Source organism: Coregonus lavaretus, assembly GCF_964263955.1.
Source record: "Coregonus lavaretus genome assembly, chromosome: 27".
Classification (NCBI taxonomy): Eukaryota; Metazoa; Chordata; class Actinopteri; order Salmoniformes; family Salmonidae; genus Coregonus; species Coregonus lavaretus.
This window is the reverse complement of record NC_140014.1, coordinates 32,857,507-32,880,332: the sequence shown is the minus strand read 5'-3', so window position 1 is coordinate 32,880,332 and position 22,826 is coordinate 32,857,507. Positions and strand designations below refer to the sequence as shown.

The window sequence follows — 22,826 nt, the reverse complement described above, 5'->3', positions numbered from 1 at the left end:
AATTTAATTTAAATTCCAATCCATTCAGAAAGTAAACCAAATTCCAATTTCCAATTTTCCTCATTGAAAAGCATTGAAGAGAATTCCTGAATTGACCCCAACCCTGCTACTATGTAGTTACTAGTTAATACTATGTAACATGTTGTTACTAGTGTAATTACAGTGTTACTACATAGGTATAAACTTAATGTAATGTGTTACCTTATAGTCTTAATTTGCTATGATGGTTAATAAAGGAGCGTACAAGTTTCCTAACAACAACCCATGATGCAATCCATGATGTCACGTTTCAATCCCTTTCATAGTAGGCCACTTCAGCGACACACAAATTAAAGTTTAATTACAAAATTCGACACTTCCAATACACTCCTATTGAGCTGCATCAATCCAGCGTAAACACAGTAATTGCAGCTGGTTTGCAAAGCAGAGTAGGAAGGAGGGGGTAAGCTATGATATGTTAAAATCTCATTGGCAAAGTCAAAAGATGTTGATAAGGAGCAGAATATGTGTTATCTGTGTTTCTATGAAGCTGTGAAATGCTTCACAGAAGATAACGACTACGACGGCACTTCAAAACATCATCTGCATAACAGGATGACAGCGCTGTGTATGACTGTATGAGTCTCAGTGCTATGCACCACCACAGCACTGTCCTGTACGTAGTAAGCAACATGACATCAAGTGTGACATTGGCACTATGATGTAGCTGAATAGCACTAAAACAGTCTGAATGAATTGGTCAGTCAAACTCTGCTTCCGATTTACCCATTAGTAATTTTGCTTTAAAGGGGAAATCCAAGGTTTGTTATTTTTCGATTTCCCGGATTGCCCCATTAAGGATCGCTAATTGAAGCTCTCAAATAACAGATCTCTAAATTCCCAAAATCTGTTCATGATCTGTGGTGCTCCGGGCTCCTTCTCCTGATAAAATTGTAATGGATTGTTTTCCCCATTCCACAGTGTATATCTGTATGTATTATGGCAGGGAACCACTATTTAGAAACGGATTCCAGGGTTGAATATTGCCTGACAGACTTCCACTCCTCCATAAAAGTCTATACATCAGCATTTTCAGATCGGGTTAATGCTTATAGGGCAATAATGCATATTTTTTTCTATTTGATAAGTCTTTAGGATGCATTTAAATTAGAGATTTAGTTAATGAGTTAGGGCAAACTCTGGAACAGCCTTTGAGCATTATCATTCTCATTAATTTTCAGAATTACCCCCTGTGTTGTGATAGCTGTCATGGCCTCAGACTTCGATTAACTCAATACTACATATAGCCATATGTACGTGAGAGTATGCTTGTATGGGTGTGCATGAGTGTGTGTGCGTGCATGTGTGTGTGTGTGTGTGTGTGTGTGTGTATGTGTGTATGTGATTACACTTTATTGTGAAAACATTGCAATTTATTTTTCAGCATTTATTCTTTAATGAGTGGAGAGCTAAGCCCACATGACCAGCCAATATAAGCTTTCCTAAAAAAATAATGGATTTTTGCTTTCATTAATCTACTAAACTCAGAGGTAATAATGTTGGTATAAGGTGGCTTCATCTTCCACATTGAGCAGGAGCGGTAACCTGAGGGGAGGCATCTATACATTGTTACGTTGTGTTGTGTTTCCATCTTATACAGTTTGTCGATTGGTTGTTTGATAAGACGCTGTCCAAGCTCTAAAAAGGGACACAATGAATCTTAATCCCTGGTGACAATACCCTAGTACCCACTGATTTAAGAATGTTACAATGATAAAGGTCTCTCTATTTTACAATGGGCATCAGGGTGACAAGATGATAAACATTTAGCTAGTGTTCTTCTCTGCACACAAACATTTCTTCTTTGTTTCCTATCATTTCATCCTCAAGTGTTGCCACATCAGAGCCATAAGTATTTAATTACTGCTTTTATCTGTCCGGGGCCTTGTGAAGCAGCGAACAATTAACCCTCCCTTCGGAGTGATTGATACAGGCTATGCTTTCAATTTGTTCCACTACACAGATCATGAAATTCTGAATGTGCCCATCCTTATTGACCTACACTTTCAAACAAAGACAGGAGTTGCATCACAAATGGCACCCTATTCCCTCTACAGTGCATTACTTTTGACCAGGACCTATAGCGCTCTGGTCAAAAGTAGTGCACTAGCTATATGGGGAATAGGGTGCCATTTGGGACACAGACAGGGCTCCAATGCGATAACAAGGAATTCAAGTGAAAAGAGGGGAATTGCACAGCCATGAAATCGAGTCTGATAAAACAAACTGACCTAGCAAAAATTCTCCAACTATTTCAAGTGGACTCTTGAGTTAAAAAGTTTGTGTTGGAATGTTTTTAGACCCTAATTCGCTCGTCAGGTGTACATTAGTTTTACTAGCCGTTACTGAGAAAAACAACAGCAATTGAAGTAATTGTAATTGAGTGCCATAATAAAACAGTGTTAGTCTACTGAACTGAAGCCTATAGGCAAGTTTTCAGGTCTCAGGTAAGGTTACTCTGCTCATCATGTGAGCGTGGTTCACATATATAGCGGCGGAAAAGGGAATCTGGACACTCTGTGGACATGGTAGACACATTTACATGTAGGTGTAGATGCATGACGGGTTCGGAATTCCATGATCAAAACTCTATGATCAGAATACTAAAACTGCATGAACTGTCAATACTAGACACAGCCAGAGCAGTGGCAACCCGTCATTCAGGGCAGGACTGATATGTGTTTTGAGCCCCACATTTTAAGCTAAAAAAACAAACATTGTTTTTGTTTTGGGCTTGCCTGTTTTGCATGTTATTTTGGCATAAATACGTGTCACATATCAGTTTGCAAACTATGTAAAAAATAAATAATAATTGAGTTAATAAAGCCGCACATAAACATGGTCTCTTTTTTGCTTTCTTGAGTAAGGCAGCTCCAAAATGCAGCTCAGTGCTTTCTGTGGTGGTGGGGCAGACAGCGGAAAATACGGAGGGTAGGTGTTGGTAATGTTCTCTAGTTCCGCTGTGATTAGCTCAGTGTTCTGTCACTCGTGGGGACAGTACGTCACCGCCAAGTCTAAGGGTAGAGCTCGAAAATTCAAGCCCCTTGGGTGCTGCCATAGAGTTACATTAGAAGTGCCTATCCAAGAAGGCTCAAGGTCATTCGCCACAGTGACGTCAATCATGTTATATCTACAGTAGCTTTGATTGGACTGATCATGTCAACATCATACTTTCAAAATCTTAGCTAGCAGTCATCATCATGAATCAAGTTGACAATCTACTGGCAAATCATTTTTAATCCTTGTCATATGAAGAGAAATAATGAAGAGAAATTATAGATAAAACGTATCGGTGCTCATCGGCCATTGGACATAAACATTACACAACAAGTTGGAAATCGCAAATTCAACAATGAGTGGCTATTCAATGGAGTGGCTGTGTGGTCCCAAATCTAGGATTAAGGGTCTATTTTCCAAGTTTAAAATACTAAACATTCAACATTGGCCATGCTGATTTGTGCCGCGCTCAAAACAACTGATAACTTGGAACTGCGAAAACTTGACTTCGGTGAGTTCAAGACAACTGGGAACTCGGGGAAAAAACTAGCTCCGACTGGGAAAATACGTTTTGAACGGTCATCCAACTCGGAGTTGTAAATCCGGAACTCGGCCTCTTTCTAGCGCTACGACCTGAAGATTTGTATTTTATTTAACCTTTATTTAAACAGGGAGTCACATTGAGATTAAAAATCTATTTTACAAGAGAGCCCTGTACACATTACAATAAAAACAGAATATTAAAACAACATACACATTTGTGTATAAAACAATATAATTCAGCAATCACATTCAACTATATAGAGGTCCTCAATCAATGACATCATCATGATTCAACCTTGTTTTTTTCAGAGTTCCCAGTTGTCTTGAAAGCACCATAAATCCAGAGAATACCAGACTTTGATGACAAAATTTGCCCACGAAGGACCGGCGCGCCACCTTCCTGTTCAAGTGAGCACAACAAGGTGAGTCCAAAAATGTATTGTATGCTGCTGCATAAATGATTTAATATGCCAGGGAGATATGTTAAGAAAGCTAAGCTAAGTGTATGTTGAGTAGTAAGCTGTTAGTAGCCCATGTGCCTCACCCTAATAATTTGGTATATTTTCGCCTCTTAATTTCGCCTACTGTTCTGACTTGGTGGTGCACATGTAGCCTATAACCTGTTGTAGAGAAATGTAATCATCGAATATTGTAAGAGCTTTCATTGTCTGCTTATATGCCCCCTTTATTTATCCTACGGTTTACTTGGTGTACAGGGAGAACGGCCCATGTTCTAAATTATGTCACTGTACATTTCAAAAGTGCTGAACAAATAGTTATATGGACTACGTCCGTCCTAGCTCGCTCATTAATGTCTTAATCGAAATTATGGATTGCCTCTTATCCGCTTGTCGTCCCCTTATGCCATAGTTTGCACATCTCAATTGTCATTAGAAACCACATCAAGTCAGCCATATCAGATATGTTTTTTTTTTAAAGGCAGTAAATGAGGCTGAATGTACTGTTTCACTGCCAGACAAGGCTCCTGATAGCCAGGCGTAGCAGTGGTAAGATGATGGGACTACTGTTGGGACTCTGCTGTTGGGACAGCTTTATGTAGGCCCTAACAGTTTGTGGGCACCGGTTTTCACATTATATTGCAATTAATGCATTGTTTAGTGTTGTGTTGTGTAGTGGCTTTGCTGGCATGCATCCCACATTTTGGTTTTGGTTGCCCCACCAAGATTTACATGCTAAAATCGACACTGGGCCAGAGAACCTTAACAACCCTACCAAGTTTCGTAAACTAATCAAATCAGTGTCGGGTCCTAATGTATCCTCTGGCCTTCCTGACCATATAGTGGTGGATTCTAATGAAGTGAAGGATAAAGCTGATATTGTAGGGGTCTTTAACACACACTTAATATGTGCTGGTTGAGTTTTTTATAATGGTGGGGCCTGGCCTCTAATTTTTTTTAAAAAAAATTTTATGTAAAGCTCTAATGTAAGCTCTGCTTCAGTAAGCTCTGATACAGGTCCTCATGTGAACCCATTTAACTTTGAGCCTGTTTCTTATGCTGAGGTCTTTAAAGCTCTTAAAGACATAGACCCCAAAAAGTCTGCAGGCCCAGACATCTTGGAACCTTACCTTTTAAAGACAGCAGCTGGTATTATTGCTGAGCTGCTGGCTCACATATTTTTCCTAAGCCTCTTGTCCAATTCTATACCCAAAATTTGGAAATCAGCATATGTCCGCCCCCTACTGAAGGGTGGAGACCCTTCAGATGTAAATAAGTATCGCCCTATTTCCAAGATCTCTATCCTGGCCAAAGTCTTTGAATTCCTTGTCAACGCTCAGTTAAAGAAGTTCCTAGGGCAGAAATTATTAAATATTAAAGCATTAGACCTCTCACTAAAGGCTTCAGTCATACAAAAGCTATACTTAAATCCAAACTGGTTCTCTAGCAGATTAGTAAGAATGGCTCATCCCATGTTCAAGAATGGCCTTTATCCCTTTATTCAAATTACAACCTCTCACTTTTGGTTATTTGAAAATGAAATAATCTCCAAAATATTGCTATTTCTAAAACAAGCCATAGAAAGTTGGTTGCAATTTCAGTTTAATCCACCAGAAAAGAGAACAAATATTACAACAAATATTATGGTTAACTCAAATATACTAATTGATTAAAAAACCACAAAAACCACACAAAAAACGGTATAAATATGATATCATAAATAGGACTGGTGGAGTTGTCACACAAAAATATATGGAAATGTCTGCTCTACGCAAAACTACAACCAACCTATTGCAGCATTACCGCAAAACTGGAAGAGGCAAGTGGAAGGGGGAGAAAGTAAGGAACTTGTCTGTCGGCCCTGCATTAAAGACCAAAATTGGTTAAAGAAAAATGTGATAAATAAAAATATACCAGTTTCATTTAAGGACCAAAAAATTGACAGCTGTGCCATACAGATTGCAAAATAGTTGGGAAGAGATTTTCGATGTACCGATTCCATGGCACATGGTTTATAAACTGATACACTAAACGACAACGGATTCAAAACGTAGAGGTTTTCAATTTCAATGATTATACAAAATTATTGCAACCAATAAAATGTTATATAATGTATATGGGGGATACAACCATCCCAGCTCTGCAGATTTTGCTGTGAAGGGACAGAATAATTCGATAATTTGTTTTGGTACTGTCCATACGTAGCTTGTTTTTGGTCGCAGGTTCAGGAATGGCTGAAGAATTGCAACATTTACCTGGAGTTAACTCTGCAAATAGCACTGCTGGGTGATCTGAAAAGTCATAGTCAATCGATCAATAATTTAATAATATTCTTAGCAAAAAAAATTATATTTAATTTAGAATTTAGAAACTATGAGAATAGAAAGGTTCAGAACTTTTGTGAAACATCACAGCACAGTTGAAAAATATATGGCAAATAGAAATCAAAACTGGATGGTCTTTAGAGATAGATGGGAAGTGTTGAGGGTAGCTGAAGGATGGGACTAAAAACAAACAAAAGATAACTAATGTAAAATATACTGTGTCCGTAAAATGTATATAGTATGTAAAAGCTGGAAATAGAAGCCTAAGTGTTGCTGTCCATTAGTTTACTCCAATTAGGGGAGGGGTGGTAGGGTTAGGGGAGGACCATCCTCCTCAGTGAATGTCATAAATATAAAACATTTAAAATATTAAAAAAGTTTTCATTTTTAGATAAAACTATCCTAAATATAATAATGTCACCAAATCGTTGATTAAAACACACTATTTTGCAAAGAAGGTCTACAGTATCCTCAACAGCACTCTGTAGGGTAGCACCATGGTGTAGCCAAAGGACAGCTAGCTTCGCTCCTCCTCTGGGTACATTGACTTCCGTACAAAACCTAGGTGGCTCCCTGGTTCTCAACCCCTTCCATAGACTTACACAGTAATTATGACAACTTCCGGAGGACATCCTCCAACCTATCAGAGCTCCTGCAGCATTAACTGACATTTTGTCCACCCAATCAAAGGATCAGAAAATGAATCTAGTACTGAAAGCATGAACTACAGCTAGCTAGCACTGCAGTGTATAAAATGTGGTGAGTAGTTGACTCAAAGAGAGAGAAAGACAGTAGTTGAACAGTTTTGAACAAATGTATTTCTTCCCATTAGCTAGCAAATGCAGCTAGCTAGTTTAGCCTACAGAAACACCCTGCTCAAACAGAGGGATGCTATGTTACATTAGCTAGCTGGCTATGACTTTCCAACACAACACTGGAACTCTTCCAAGTCAAGGTAAGCTTTTGGTTTTACTAATTTATTGCCACCGGGGCCCGCCGGTGTAACTGCTTACTGACTGTACACTGTAACGTTACTGCATGATTGTAGCGGGTTTACTAACACGTTAGTCCTATTAGTCCTCCTGTAGCTCAGTTGGTAGAGCATGGCGCTTGCAACGCCAGGGTTGTGGGTTAGATTCCCACGGGGGGCCAGTATGAAAAATGTATGCACTCACTAACTGTAAGTCGCTCTGGATAAGAGCGTGTGCTAAATGACTAAAGATGTTTTTTTTTAAATATTAGCTATGCTGACTATGACATTACTTTAGCTAATATGGTGACAACGATGTAGGCTGTGTGTAGCGGTTTGGCTTGGAAAGGTTTTTTCGCCTGGTCACATACAGCTGATGTGTTGTGCATTGAAGTCCACAAGCGAAGGGAAGAGGTGAGAGGAGGAGAGCACATAGATGCGAGAAGGAATACAACGTGGCTGCTATGAAAGTGAACAGTGTTTACGCGTGATCAGGGGTGTATTCATTCCTCCAATTCTGTTGAAAAATGTTTCTTAAACGGAAGCAAAAGGAAAAAAACGATGATAAACATAACAGAATTTGTCCAATAGAAACTCTCGTTTGCAACTGTTGGACTAATGATTACACCCTATATCAGCTAGATGCAGGCAAGAGTGTGCAAGGCGATATTGAATTTGTCTCTCCACCTGTGTGCACCTACGTTGTAAACTTTAATTCATAGGCTAGGTTGTAGCAACCTCATGATGGATATAGGGAAAATTAGAGTATCATGTAGTAGCCTAAACCTATCGCTGTTACATTGAACTGGGTGAATGGAATATAAATGAGTGTCATCCAATATGCTGTAATAGAAATAAGGCCATGCTCATGAAAAGAAAATGAGTCCTGCCTCATCTTAAACGGCACTGACCACCACTGATTTTTGTGAAACATCACAGCACAGTTGAAAAATATATGGCAAATAGAAATCAAAACTGGATGGTCTTTAGAGATAGATGGGAGGGGTTGAGGGTAGCTGAAGGATGGGACTAAAAACAAACAAAGGATAACTGATATATAATATACTGTGTCCGTAAAATGTATATACAGTGAGGGGAAAAAGTATTTGATCCCTGCTGATTTTGTACGTTTGCCCACTGGGATGTAGCTCAGTTGATAGAGCATGGCGTTTGCAACGCCAGGGTTGTGGGTTCGATTCCCACGGGGGGCCAGTATAAAAATAAAATAAAAAAATGTGTTCACTAACTGTAAGTCGCTCTGGATAAGAGCGTCTGCTAAATGACAAAAAAAAAAGAAAAAAAAAAAAGAAATGATCAGTCTATAATTTTAATGGGAAATACTTATTTCCCTCATTAAAATGCAAATCAATTCATAACATTTTTGACATGCGTTTTTCTTGATTTTTTTGTTGTTATTCTGTCTATCACTGTTCAAAAATTTTATATATGCGGTAAAGGATAGGCCCACATTCAACAAATATGATCTAACTAAGTGGATATTTAAGTCCGTTTTGGATATACAGTGTATGCAGAAAGTATTCAGACCCCTTCCCTTTTTCCACATTTTGTTACGTTACAGCCTTATTCTAAAATTGTTTTTTTTTAAAGAAATCCTCAATCTACAGTCGTGGTCAAAAGTTTTGAGAATGACACAAGTATTGGTCTTCACAAAATTTGCTGCTTCAGTGTTATGAGATATTTTTGTCAGATGTTACTATGGTATACTGAAGTATAATTACAAGCATTCCATAAGTGTCAAAGGCTTTTATTGACAATTACATTAAGTTTATGCAAAGAGTCAATATTTGCAGTGTTGACCCTCATTTTTCAAGACCTCTGCAATCTGCCCTGGCATGCTGTCAATTAACTTCTGGGCCACATCCTGACTGATGGCAGCCCATTCTTGCATAATCAATGCTTTGAGTTTGTCAGAATTTGTGGGTTTTTGTTTGTCCACCCGCCTCTTGAGAATCGACCACAAGTTCTCAATGGGATTAAGGTCTGGGGAGTTTCCTGGCCATGGACCCAAAATGTTGATGTTTTGTTCCCCGAGCCACTTAGTTATCACTTTTGCCTTATGGCAAGGTGCTCCATCATGCTAGAAAAGGCATTGGTCGTCACCAAACTGTTCTTGGATGGTTGGGAGAAGTTGCTCTCGGAGGATGTGTTGGTACCATTCTTTATGCATGGCTGTGTTCTTAGGCAAAATTGTGAGTGAGCCCACTCCCTTGGCTGAGAAGCAACCCCACACATGAATGGTCTCAGGATGATTTACTGTTGGCATGACACAGGACTGATGGTAGCGCTCACCTTGTCTTCTCCGGACAAGGTGTTTTCCGGATGCCCCAAACAATCGGAAAGGGAATTCATCAGAGAAAATGACTTTACCCCAGTCCTCAGCAGTCCAATCCCTGTACCTTTTGCAGAATATCAGTCTGTCCCTGATGTTTTTCCTGGAGAGAAGTGGCTTCCTCGCTGCCCTTCTTGACACCAGGCCATCCTCCAAAAGTCTTCGCCTCACTGTGCGTGCAGATGCACTCACACCTGCCTGCTGCCATTCCTGAGCAAGCTCTGCACTGGTGGTGCCCCGATCCCGCAGCTGAATCAACTTTAGGAGACGGTCCTGGCGCTTGCTGGACTTTCTTGGGCGCCCCTGACGCCTTCTTCACAACAATTGAACCTCTCTCCTTGAAGATCTCGATGATCCGGAAAATGGTTGATTTAGGTGCAAACTTACTAGCAGCAATATCCTTGCCTGTGAAGCCCTTTTTGTGCAAAGCAATGATGACGGCACGTGTTTCCTTGCAGGTAACCATGGTTAACAGAGGAAGAACAATTTCAAGCAAAACCCTCCTTTTAAAGCTTCCAGTCTGTTATTCTAACTCAATCAGAATGACAGAGTGATATCCTGCCTTGTCCTCGTCAACACTCTCACCTGTGTTAACGAGAGAATCACTGGCATGATGGCAGCTGGTCCTTTTGTGGCAGGGCTGAAATGCAGTGGAAATGTTTTGGGGGGATTAATTTCATTTTCATGGCAAAGAGGGATTTTGCAATTAATTGCAATTCATCTGATCAGTCTCCATGACATTCTGGAGTATATGCAAATCGCCATCATCAAAACTGAGGCAGCAGGCTTTGTGAAATTTAGTATTTGTGTCATTCTCAAAACTTTTGACCACGAATGTACACACAATACCCAATAATGACAAAGCGAAAACAGGTTTTTAGAAATGTTTGCAAATGTATAAAAAAACAAAAACAGAAATACCTTATTTACATAAGTATTCAGACCCTTTGCTATGAGACTCGAAATTGAGCTCAGGTGCATCCTGTTTCCATTGATCATCCTTGAGATGTTTCTACAACTTGATTGGAGTCCACCTATGGTAAATTCTATTGATTGGACATGATTTGGAAACGCACACACCTGTCTATTTAAGGTCCCACAGTTGACAGTGCATGACAGAGCAAAAACCAAGCCATGCGGTCGAAGGAATTGTCCGTAGAGCTCCGAGACAGGATTGTGTTGAGGTACAGATCTCGGGAAGGGTACCAAAACATTTCTGCAGCAGTGAAGGTCCCCAAGAACACAGTGGCCTCCATCATTCTTAAATGGAAGAAGTTTGGAACCACCAACACTCTTCCTAGAGCTGGCCGCCCGGCCAAACTGAGCAATCGGGGGAGAAGGGACTTGGTTAGGGAGGTGACCAAGAACCCAATGGTCACTCTGACAGAGCTCCAGAGTTCCTCTGTGGAGATGGGAGAACCTTCCAGAAGGACAACCATTTCTGCAGCACTCCACCAATCAGGCCTTTATGGTAGAGTGGCCAGACGGAAGCCACTCCTCAGTAAAAGGCACATGACAGCCCGCTTGGAGTTTGCCAAAAGGCACCTTAAGGACTCTCAGACCATGAGAAACAAGATTCTCTGGACTGATGAAACCAAGATTGAACTCTTTGGCCTGAATGCCAAGCGTCACGTCTGTAGGAAACCTGGCACCATCGGTGAAGCATGGTGGTGGCAGCATCATGCTGTGGGGATGAAGCACACAGCCAAGACAACGCAGGAGTGGCTTCGGGACAAGTCTCTGAATGTCCTTGAGTGGCCCAGCCAGAACCCGGACTTGAACCCAATCAAACGTCTCTGGAGAGACCTGAAAATAGCTGTGCAGTGACGCTCCCCTTCCAACCTGACAGAGCTTGAGAGGATCTGCAGAGAAGAATGGGAGAAACTCCCCAAATACAGGTGTGCCAAGCTTGTAGCTTCATACCCAAGAAGACTCGAGGCTGTAATCACTGCCAAAGGTGCTTCAACAAAGTACTGAGTAAAGGATTTGAATACTTATGTAATGTGATATTTCTGTGTCATATTTTAAATACATTTGCAAAAATGTCAAAAAATCTGTTTTTGCTTAGTCATTATTGGGTATTGTGTGTAGATTGATGAGAGGAAAAAAAACAATTTAATCAATTTAGAGTAAGGCTGTAACGTAACAAAATGTGAAAAAAGTCAAGGGGTCTGAATACTTTCCGAATGCACTGTATTTGGCTATTTTTGCTGCATTACATGTAGAAGTTGTCCCTTTTCAGGTTTAGAAGAAGTGACTGCTAAATGCTAACTTGCGTTTGTATAAGCTGGTTAACGTAGCTAGCATACAGAAATCGGTGGTGGTAGTCAAAGTCGTTTTTTAACTGTAATGCAGTTGATTGGTAATGATGACATGTGTTGGGGTTGACATCCATACAAGCATTATACTCTGATTTTTATCTCAAAATAGTGTGAAATACACATATAAACAATATCCTAAATGTAGGCTAATTTTACTAAGGGGCAATGAGGAGACTCAGGATCTTTCCCCCACGGCCCTTTCCCCCACGCGTTTCCATGGCAATTCCATTGTTTTGGTTGAGCTCGATTGACCTCTTTACCGCATCTATGTGCAGTGTTCTGTGTGGAACTGTGTATGTGTTGGAACACTGGATTCAAATGACATTCCTTTAAAGACTGCACTCCAATCACATCCAAGTAAAGCCCAGCACAGGGCCTTCTCTCTATAACAACATCCTTAAGGAATGTTTCACTAGGAATATCTACAGATCCACAGCTCCTTTGTGGGAGGGGTTGTCCAGGGGTAACCTCGTCGAGAACCAGGCTTCCAAAAAAGGCTTGACAACAATGTGATTTTGAGGTATGGCTACGCGAGACTAGGCCAGGGGTTACTGCTACTTCACAAGACAGATAGATGGACAGACAGGTTGGGTAGGCTACCCAGCTACCCAGCATTTCCCCATGGTAGGAATCCCTTTATTCCGGATCTGTAACATGTAACGAGAAGCTAGTATGACATTCAGTTAATAGAATGACAGACAGGTGTTGTAAGGCGGTAGGCTGCCCAGTATTTCCACATTGGAATCCATTTATTCCAGGTCAAAGTCTGTAACATGTCATTGGAACTATATCAGCAGACTGAGCTAGGGTAGTTAATCTGGTTGGGTTCCTACCTCCTGCTCTGCCTCTCTCACACTAAACTGAATAATCAATCGCAATTTCACAGAGAGTCCCTTGATCATCTAGGAGGGCCCTGCAGGTGCCTGTGGTCAGAGCCGGGGAGACGGGGACGATTAGGGGAGAAAATTATCGGGGCTTAATGTCCGTAAGTTGCTCCAACAGATCAACGTTATGACATGGAGACGTATGGAGACATTATTGTTCAAAGCGTCAGTTACAAATCAGGCCCAGTCATAGAGGAGGAAAGAGGAAGAGAAGATGAATCTGCAGTAGCACACACAGAAAAATTGGAGGTAGAATTGCCCAGTTGTAGACTACTACAGTACGACGAGATGCAGGTTAGGAGTGTAGGTCCACAGTGTTAGACTGTGAGAGAGCATGAGTAGAGGGCAGGTCTTGCTGGTAGCGTTAGAAGAGAGTAGAGCACCTTAACTAAAGCAGCAGATGGAAATCAACATGCTCAACATCTGTCTGGAAGCACAGACACTAAACCCAGGTCTCTTCTCTGCTTGAGGACGGGCATTAAAAGATAGCCGTGTGCTGTGCCTGTGCTCTCTGGCAATGTCCAAGTCACCTGCAAATATTCAAAGTCGTGACTTTGGTGTGTAAACAAAGCATTAAGTATTGTAAGTCAAGCCGCTGCTTAGTGATTGTGATGAATACAGAGAATGGGTCTTCCCCAAAGGGAACCAGCAGGGAGAACGGGACGGAACAGTCATTCTCTTACAAATAGATGGAGGACGAGAGAGAGAGAGCGTGAGAGAGAGAGAGGGAGCGAGAGAGAGAGGGAGCGAGAGAGCGAGTCCTTGTCTATCTAAACAATCCTACTTGGTAATTGAACTAGCTAGGTGCTGAAGGACAGGCATCTGAGAAAGCTGCCCCGTCAGCAGACCTGTAATGATTCCTTCCCCTCCAGTATAGTGAGGTGAGGTGGGAGAGAGAGTGGCTATAGCACAGACATTCTATTCAAATACACTATGCAATTTCTGTGTGCCTGCCTGTGCATTGCCATGGAATTTTCAGGGAGCGATAACAGGGTATGAGCAAGTGAATGGAGCTATATATACTAGTGCACTACTCACTGTATGTGTATCAGAATTGCTATTTACATTTACATTTTAGTCATTTAGCAGACGCTCTTATCCAGAGCGACTTACAGTTAGTGAGTGCATACATTTTCATACTGGCCCCCCGTGGGAAACGAACCCACAACCCTGGCGTTGCAAGCGCCATGCTCTACCAACTGAGCTACACGGGGCCCACATATTTATGTTGGATAAATATCACTGAGTTCATTAATAATGGTGTTATAACACATTTGTTACATATTTATAGTACTAGGCATGGATAAGCAGAGAGAATATTCCTTAAGGGGTGCTTTTCTCTGAACTCTGAGCCGTCTACTACTATACAGTTGCTGCAATCTATAGATGATACAAATGGCAGCCAGCCAGCTAGCCAGCCAACCAGCCAGCCAGCCAACCAGCCAACCAGCCAGCCAACCAGCCAGCCAGCCAACCAGCCAACCAGCCAGCCAGCCATGCCTGAAATCTACACAGCAAAAAAAATACCATATGATCAAGTAGTGTTAGGTGAGCAGCATCATGAAACAGGTAATAAAGCACAAGCAACATCTCTCTCTCTAGACAAGCCTTGGTGTACTTTAATGCAGCAGTAGCTACAGTACAACTTGATGGCTGCACCGTTATTATACCTTTTTGCCCAGGATGTATAATCTTTAGGTCTCTCTCGCTCCCTACTCTGACCTTGACAGTAACCGTGCAGTGGCGGACACATACATACACGCAGAGGAGAGAAGAGGAGGAGAACAACGGTAATCAACACACCACTTGCATCGCATCACAGCGCCGGCGACCACATATGTGTGCAGCCAGAAAGGGAAACGCACACAGGAAATCAATCCTAATTGTGATAAATAAACACAGTTATAGTGGGTTATACACCTCTGTTCTCTTACAGTGCAACATCCAATCGAGAGGATTGGATAGTGTGTCCTCTGTACCATGGTTTTACAACAATACACCAATACATCTAGTGCACCATCATCAGTGTTTCCCCTATATTCATTTAGCAGCGGCACACCGCTGTGCTAAATCATTGCCGCCACTCCCCCCGCCCCAAAAAACATATTTATTTTTGAACGTTTTATTTCGGCAAAGACACACTTTGAAGATCAGAGAAACAAGTTACAACAAATTACATATCTTTCTCAGATTCTCATCAGATCATCCGAGAAACCTCCAAGGTAACTATCTAGCTAGCTTGTAATCCTTGAAGTGTAGCTAACCCTATTAATAGATGTATGTGTTAGCTAAAATACAATAACGTTAGGCTAGCTAAATCATTTTTGGAGTTAATATAGAATTGGCTGGCGATGTCATTGAGATCAAGAGATAAAAGTAAACTGTCCTCGATTTTCAGAAGAGTTTCAAAGGAAGAGAACATAATTTAACTTTCAAGCATCTTGGAGTAGAATGTCCTTTAAAAAAGTCACCATAAGTGACCTTCTCACAGTTGTTCAACAAACAACAAATCCCCCAGGAAGACCACACTCCCCGCTACCTCTGCCATCGCTGCTGAAAAAAAAAAAAACACTGACCATCACCATCGTTGTGAAAAGAACCAACAAGGAGGGCTGTGCAGTGAAAAGGTATATATTTTTAATAAGGTCCATCCCAACTTCGGCCTGTAACTATGAGATATAATATCCTCTCTCAGTGTTCTCTGATAATAACACATTACTGTATTTTGCTGACTGGCTGTTTCCTTGAACATTTGCTTTGGTACAATGCACTCCTTCCCACAAAAGATTGGCAGTTTCATCTAATATGTTTCTAGTATTTCAATTGAAGTGTGTTATGATGAGTTCTCTGGTATCGAGGAATTCAGGATGCTAGGAGATAATTAAAGAATTAGATGGAAAGTTGATACAATGTATTTAATAATACGGTACCGGATTCAACATAGCAAGCTGCACGTGAGTTGCTCCTTGCTATCCAAATGATAGACACAGAGATTTCTCAGTTTATATATTGCAGTGCAAACAAGTTCTAAACAACTGTTGCCAACCATCATTGGGTGACACTCCCAACTACAATGGTATCATCTTGCACCCCAGTCAGGACATTCCATCACGTACTCATTCTAAGATTAACACCAGTTGCCCCCCAGTCTTCCTTACACTCAGACTTTCTGGCACCCACCAGTGACATAAATAAATGGCTTGAACACATTGACAAATCCTGTGTAAACACGTCATATCAAAGGGAAAATGGGTTTAACAGTAAAAAATGTTACCATTAGACTATTTATTTTTTTATTTTATTTTACCTTTATTTAACTAGGCAAGTCAGTTAAGAACAAATTCTTATTTACAATGACGGCCTACACCGGCCAAACCCGGACGACACTGGGCCAATTGTGCGTCGCCCTATGGGACTCCCATCTTAGTTATACTATTTCTTAATTATGTTCTATAAATCTTCTGAAGTGAACAGAATAGGACATAGGACAATTTAGCACATTTGTTTGCCCAGAGGGGGGAATTGTTTTGTGAAACAAAGCCAACTTTGTGGTTAGTTACTCTGTTGTGTGTGAACTCAAGCCAACAGTGTCTCTCTCTCTCTCTCTCTCTCTCTCTCTCTCTCTCTCTCTCTCTCTCTCTCTCTCTCTCTCTCTCTCTCTCTCTCTCTCTCTCTCTCTCCATCTCTCTCTCCATCTCTCTCTCTCTCTCTCTCTCTCTTGCTCTCTCTCTCTCTCTCCATCTCTCTCTCTCTCTCTCTCTCTCTCTCTCTCTCTCTTTAAATGTCACTACTTAATCCAGCCAGTGAGTTGTTTGCCCCAGTCAGTCAGGCTGGCATTAGTCAGATTCCACCACCTTGAGAACAGCAGCAACTATAAACAGCCTACCTCCCACTCTGGCAAACATCAGGATGCTATTAAGAAGGACATTCAATTAAATATATTCACAGTCCTTCAATCAGAATTATCAGACTCAAGTGTTATTTAGTTCAACTCTCAAGTGAAGCAGAATGACAAATCATAGTCTGATTAACTTCTGCAGACTGGCAATAGGAGACAGGTGATAAAGAAAGCACTCATGCACAGGCTATGAAGTCTCCCCCTCTAAATGAATTCCATCTTCAAGATTCCTATCTCTCAGATATAACCCAGAATGGCACACAAATATGCTCCTGCTAGAGAGACTACTAGAGACTGACTTAACATAAACATTCCCTGCTGCAGCTGGCTGGATACTGCTGCAATTGTAAACTTTGAGATTGTGAAATAGTGAAATAGCAGGCCTTCATGTACTCAGAGCAGACAGTTAGTAAATGTTTCATTAGGGTTATTAACAACATGAGTATCGAATAATAGTCATTCACAATAGCAAGTGTTGACAGGAATGGTCCATGTCAAGTTCGCACTATATTAGCTTTTTCTGACACACATAAAAAAATAACCTGACCAAGCTTATGTTCAAATGTAACACAAGCATATGTTAGATACAATGTGTCCTAACAGATTACATCCCAGTACACATTGATACATTGTAACCAATTTGTTATATTCAATAAAAGCACTAGCACTGTATTCAATAACACATAGATATAAAACTGTCTGTTATGAAGTTGTCTTTATCTGTAATAAATGCAGATCCTAAAGCTGGAAAGGGCATGCTGCTACTCTCTGTTTATTATCTATGCATAGTCACTTTAATAACTCTACATGTACATATTACCTCAATTACCTCGACTAACCTGTGCCCCCGCACATTGACTCTGTACCGGTACCCCCTGTATATAGCTCACTACTGTTATTTTACTGTTGCTCTTTAATTATTTGTTACTTTTATTTCTTATAATTTTTATATTTAATGTTTTTTGGGTCTTTTTTTTGGTTGGTATTCTTTCTTAAAATGCCATTGTTGGTCAAGGGCTTGTAAGTAAGCATTTCACTGTAAGGTCTAAACCTGTTGTAGCGCATGTGACAAATACAATTTGATTTGATTTGATTTGATTCTAACTTGTTTGATGTAGTGGAAGAAAAACAACATAAGGATGCAGCCTATCACATAATTAGAATTGTTATATTATTTGTGAAAATACAACAGCCTACTAATATTGTTGCCTTCAAGAGACACTATCAACACACCATTATTCATTTAAATCTAATCACCTGCTTGTTTTTCAAAACATGCAAATGAAACCGTATAATACAATTGACTGCTGAAGCCACAGTGTTGTCCTTTACAACAGGTCTACTACAACCATTACATGCAGAGTGATTTCTGATCCGAAATCTATGCGCTACATTTAAAGTTCCTCAACAGCTGGTTGCTGGTGTATGCTAATTTCTCTCACACAAGCCTCAGACTGACTGGGGTCCCGCTGCATAACAGCAGGCAGAGATTCACCAACGCACACAGAACAGCGCAGAACAGCGCAGAACAGCACAGCCTGGCCTAGCAAGCAGCACTTCCAAGCTACACAGAAACAAACAGCGGCATTGTCATCGATGAATGCACATGTTTCACGAGGCTAAACAACCTTGTTTAGAGCATAAACAATGCGGAAGTGCCTGCAATGCAGGGAAGCGCTCTAGCAGACGATATGCACTGACCGTGTGTGTGCCCTCTATTCCGTATAACATACGCCTCCTTAAGGCTATACCTGTTACCCGAACGCCAAGGTCCCCAATTCTCAGACGCACTCCTGCTAGAAAGGGCAACATAGAAACTTCTGACATCTCCACTCAAAATCGCAAAGCATCTAATGAGAAGCGTTAACGTTTACATATTTAAATAGAACACTCCAAGCGTTACCGTTCTCTTCTTGTAGGGTCTTGCTGAATGCTAGGCTTGGTGGGCGCCATCTTCCTACAATTATTTGATTTCTTACTTTTTTTTTCTTCAGATTTATTTTGACATAAAGCCGTGCCGCCTGACAGCAACGCTTCATGTAGTCTAGGTGTATTTAAACAAAGCCGTAGCGCTGATGTGGACCAGCCGTGCCCCTGTCTCCGTGTATTGGCGTTCATGAGCGTGAAAAAAGGAGCAAAAAACCCCGACACCGAGCTCCAAAGGCATGCCAAGAAAAGTGAGTGGAAACCGGGGGATGCGCTTCTCAAATCCCGCTGCTCTCCTGATACATGGGGCTCGGGTTGTAACAGTGAAAATGCTAGGCTACTCTATGCACATCGTTTCTTTACATTTTTTCCGCAAGAGCGCGTTGTCTCCGGTGCTTCGTGAAGGATTTTTCTAAGTCTGTTTGTCTGTGCATTTTCCAGCTTTTCCTGGCTCGCTCTATGTGCAAAAGGACACATCTTCTCTCCAGCCGGCGCAACAACGCCACTCAGTTGTATTTGGAAACAGTTGTCATTTTCCGTTATACAGGTTGCGACACGCAAATATCCTTGGCTTTTCTTTTTGTAACTGCTATAAGACGCATCTATTATTTTATGCATTAGCCTGTAATGTTTTCTCACTAGGCTAAATTGAAATGTTTTTGATAATAATAATAATAATAATAATAAATCTTGCAGATAAGATATTGGATGTGACTATTACCAATGCTGAAGTGTTTATAAAACAAAATTGATTAGAATTGTCATTATCAAAGATTTATACATTAGACAGTGGACACATACCACTTGTTGTATCAATTTCATAGTTGATAAAAACAAGTGTCTGTCATCATTGTATGAGGACTATAGGCCCATATTATTCACAACTTCCAACATTCATAACGGAAATAAAAAGATATCCACATACATTTACTGTATATCTGTTTTAAGTAGGCCTATTATTTAAGAGTTACCTGGGTGTGATTCACTTTAGTCTAATCTAAAAAGCAAATGATATTTTAGTATATTATAACATATGAATTAGACATGCATTAGCCTAATAGTTAAACATTTGCATTTTAATGCATTATTTTTCGAGTGTCACATCAGATAGACAAGAATGGCTGAGTTCAAAACTAGTCTTCAATCAATGAACGGTCAAGGTCACTGACCGGTTATATGCTCTATCTAAATAAGCATGCAACTTTTTCATCTTGTCAAAATGTGTTGGCCAGATGCTAAATACAAACTTCAGTTAGTTAATATGCTGATATATGGTAAAAGGCCTAGAATAAACCCAAAACCTCCTGATGCCGCGTCGCCAATGCTTTGCAGATATAACCATACAGTGAGTTGCCATAATGGTAATTAGTCTACAATATGTATATAGCCAAATGTGAACACATAGTCTACAGTTGTTTTGAAAACCCTAAGCCTATAAACGTGTTTTTTGTTATATAACATGATCAAAGAAAATACAACTTGCCTTAGGAAAAGTGCCATGGATTATCATCAGTGACTCAACCCCAAAAAATGTTTGAATTTATATTTTAGCAGGTGGCATGCCACTAGTTGCGTTCAACGTTTCTCTTTCAGAGAGCAGATGTGGCCTGTAGGCTATAATCAATATATTTTTCACCTGAAACAAGATAGGTTGCCCAACATGTTTATAAAATATGAGTCACTCTAGAATACTTGTGATTTTAACGCTGGGTTGCAAAAGCATTTAAACACGAATACCATTCGTTTCTAATTCAGGCCTGTAAAGTCATTAAGTCTCTGTGTATAACATATAACTGCCCTAATTATCTTTGATAGGCTTTATAGCCATGCATGATCAAGTAGCATGTAAAACATTCAGTGAAGGCTATAGATTACCCTAATTATTTATTGTAAAATAGTCTATTGAATGGCATAAAGGTCTCATGGATAGCCTACTTTAAGTCATCTTTCAGAATAAGTTAATTGTGTAGCCAAGTGTTGTTTTATGTGCCACATACTTTTTTACTACATTCCGCAGGTAATCACCATTTGAACTACTTCCACTCCATTTATTGTCATCCATATGGCCTATATCGCATAAATAGCATGATGTGAAACTTGATAATGCCATATGTTATAAACGTGGTAGCAGGGTCAAACATCTAAGGGGGCATAAAGTATGTGAGCATGGCTGGAGGGTGGTCCAGAGGGGGGCTTTGCCCCCCGTCCATAAATTGGAGAATTTAGCATTTTTCAAACACCTGAAACAGCTTTTTCCTGCAATCTAGAGCCATAATCATTATGCTTAATTCTATGAAGAAAAAATATATATATATATATTTTTTTTGTCTTCATATCGAAGCATACCTCTTGTGCTGTATGTATCCTCCTGACTGGTGGTTATTTTTTTTAAAGAAACTAAGTATGCCTCTCTGCATCTCTGCAAAAATCTGGGTACATTTAGTTATTGTTTAATTTTCTAAAGGCTACCAACCTTTCCAGCAGGCATGCCAGATAAGATAGTTAGACAAGCTAGCTACTCTAACTTGATTGATAGCCTGAAATGTCTTTTTGGTAGCTAGTTATGAGGTTGGGAGATTGGGAACCTATTTAAAATTGTATTTTTTTATTTTTATTTTTATATTTCTTTTTATAGGACACATCTCAGGGGGCACGTGTCCCCTATGGGCATGACCCCTCTGTATGGTACCCATGTCCCAAAACCAACCCAAAGTGTTCAGTGACTTATATACCATCTCTATAAGCCTATTATTGTGTGGCCATGTCTGAATGAAAGAATGGGTGAAATAAAATAAAACTAAACACATTTCCCCAGTTTCCAACATACCTTTGTTGATACGAGGTGATCCCCTGGACGTTCTGCGGGTTCCCGTTAGTCGTACCGGTGACTCTCCCCATGGCGTGACCTGATGACATTCCCCCGGCTCCTCCACCTGCCGCCGTCACCTGAACGCTGAAATCCGGGAAGATTCTGATCATCCCCGCTCTGGTAGATTGAACACGCACTGAGTCTATGAAAATATTTCAACGAATAGCAGCAGCCTTCCCTCCAGCCGAACAAGTCACACCACAATCCCATTAGTAATGGTTACCAGCTCATCCGCCATTCTACGTCTTGATTTCTCTCTGCAGCTTTCAGGAGGTTAGCAATGACATTGATGCCGGTGGTGTGCGCGGCAGGAAACGCGTCCTCTACGCACGGGTGTGTAGTTAGGAGACAGTGGAGAGATCAGTGAATATTGTTATTTATCTAGAATGATAAAATGTTGATGTTGTTGTGCCAAATTGGCTATTGCAACATTACGCGTAATTCTTGCGTAAAATGTTGTAAAGTCGAGCCTTATGTTACTGATCTATTCAGAAAGAAGATATATCAATTTGCTTTAGCATGTTCTCTGTTTAAAAGTGGAACATTGATTAGGGTTATTGATGACTGGTATTCTAGAAGTTGAAATATAAGAAGTGACAGCCGGTCAGGAACTTTTACCTACAAAGTTAACAGGAGAACAAACTGCAGGCGCTTCTTTGGAACCGGTTTCTTGTTATAAAAAGCTCACCAATAAGATTATTTTGAATATACTTAAATGTTATCTCTTTAAGATAATCAAATAGCTTAAGGTTTGCTTAGATGATTAGAAAAAGAAAAGGCTTAAAGCCACATTCTCCGACCGGTTTCCATCCTCGGTGCGCACAGCAACCATTTCCGTAATTCCAATCCACGTGTTATTACGAACAAAACAATGCAAGTTAAAGTTTTGAAATGGATAACTATTTACACTTACATTATAGGCAATACAGAAGTTGGCAGTAGTTCACTGACCAAATCGTTAAACCTAGATTAGAATTAGAGGATTGCAAAAAGTTTCAGTATTTTATGCCCTCCACTACTGTTGGCACAGCCCGGCACAGCCCTCACCTCCAAAACAGGACCGATGCTCGATGCTATTTGTAAGGATGCCGAGATGTGATGATAGGCTAGTGTGAAAAAATTAGCTCAAGAAAACTTCAAAATAACGCTGACACGTTCAGTTTGTCTCCAACAATTGAAGTGTGATGTTTTCTTATCTTTCTTTGAAGGACTGAAACCCTCTCCTCTTGACAGGTTCTCTATGTGCT

At 40.5% G+C, this 22,826-nt stretch overlaps 1 protein-coding gene across 1 annotated transcript in view; it reads right to left on the bottom strand.

Moving 5' to 3' along the window:
• The window catches only part of npas3 (neuronal PAS domain protein 3), a gene marked incomplete at both ends in the record, with an annotated part of 490,733 nt that extends 469,044 nt beyond the window's left edge, over positions 1–21,689 (bottom strand). The window contains one exon of the mRNA XM_084144362.1: positions 21,538–21,689. Within this exon, the coding sequence (XP_084000488.1) occupies positions 21,538–21,689 (152 nt within the window). The remainder of the gene's footprint in view (positions 1–21,537) is intronic.
• Positions 21,690–22,826: the final 1,137 nt, after the last annotated feature.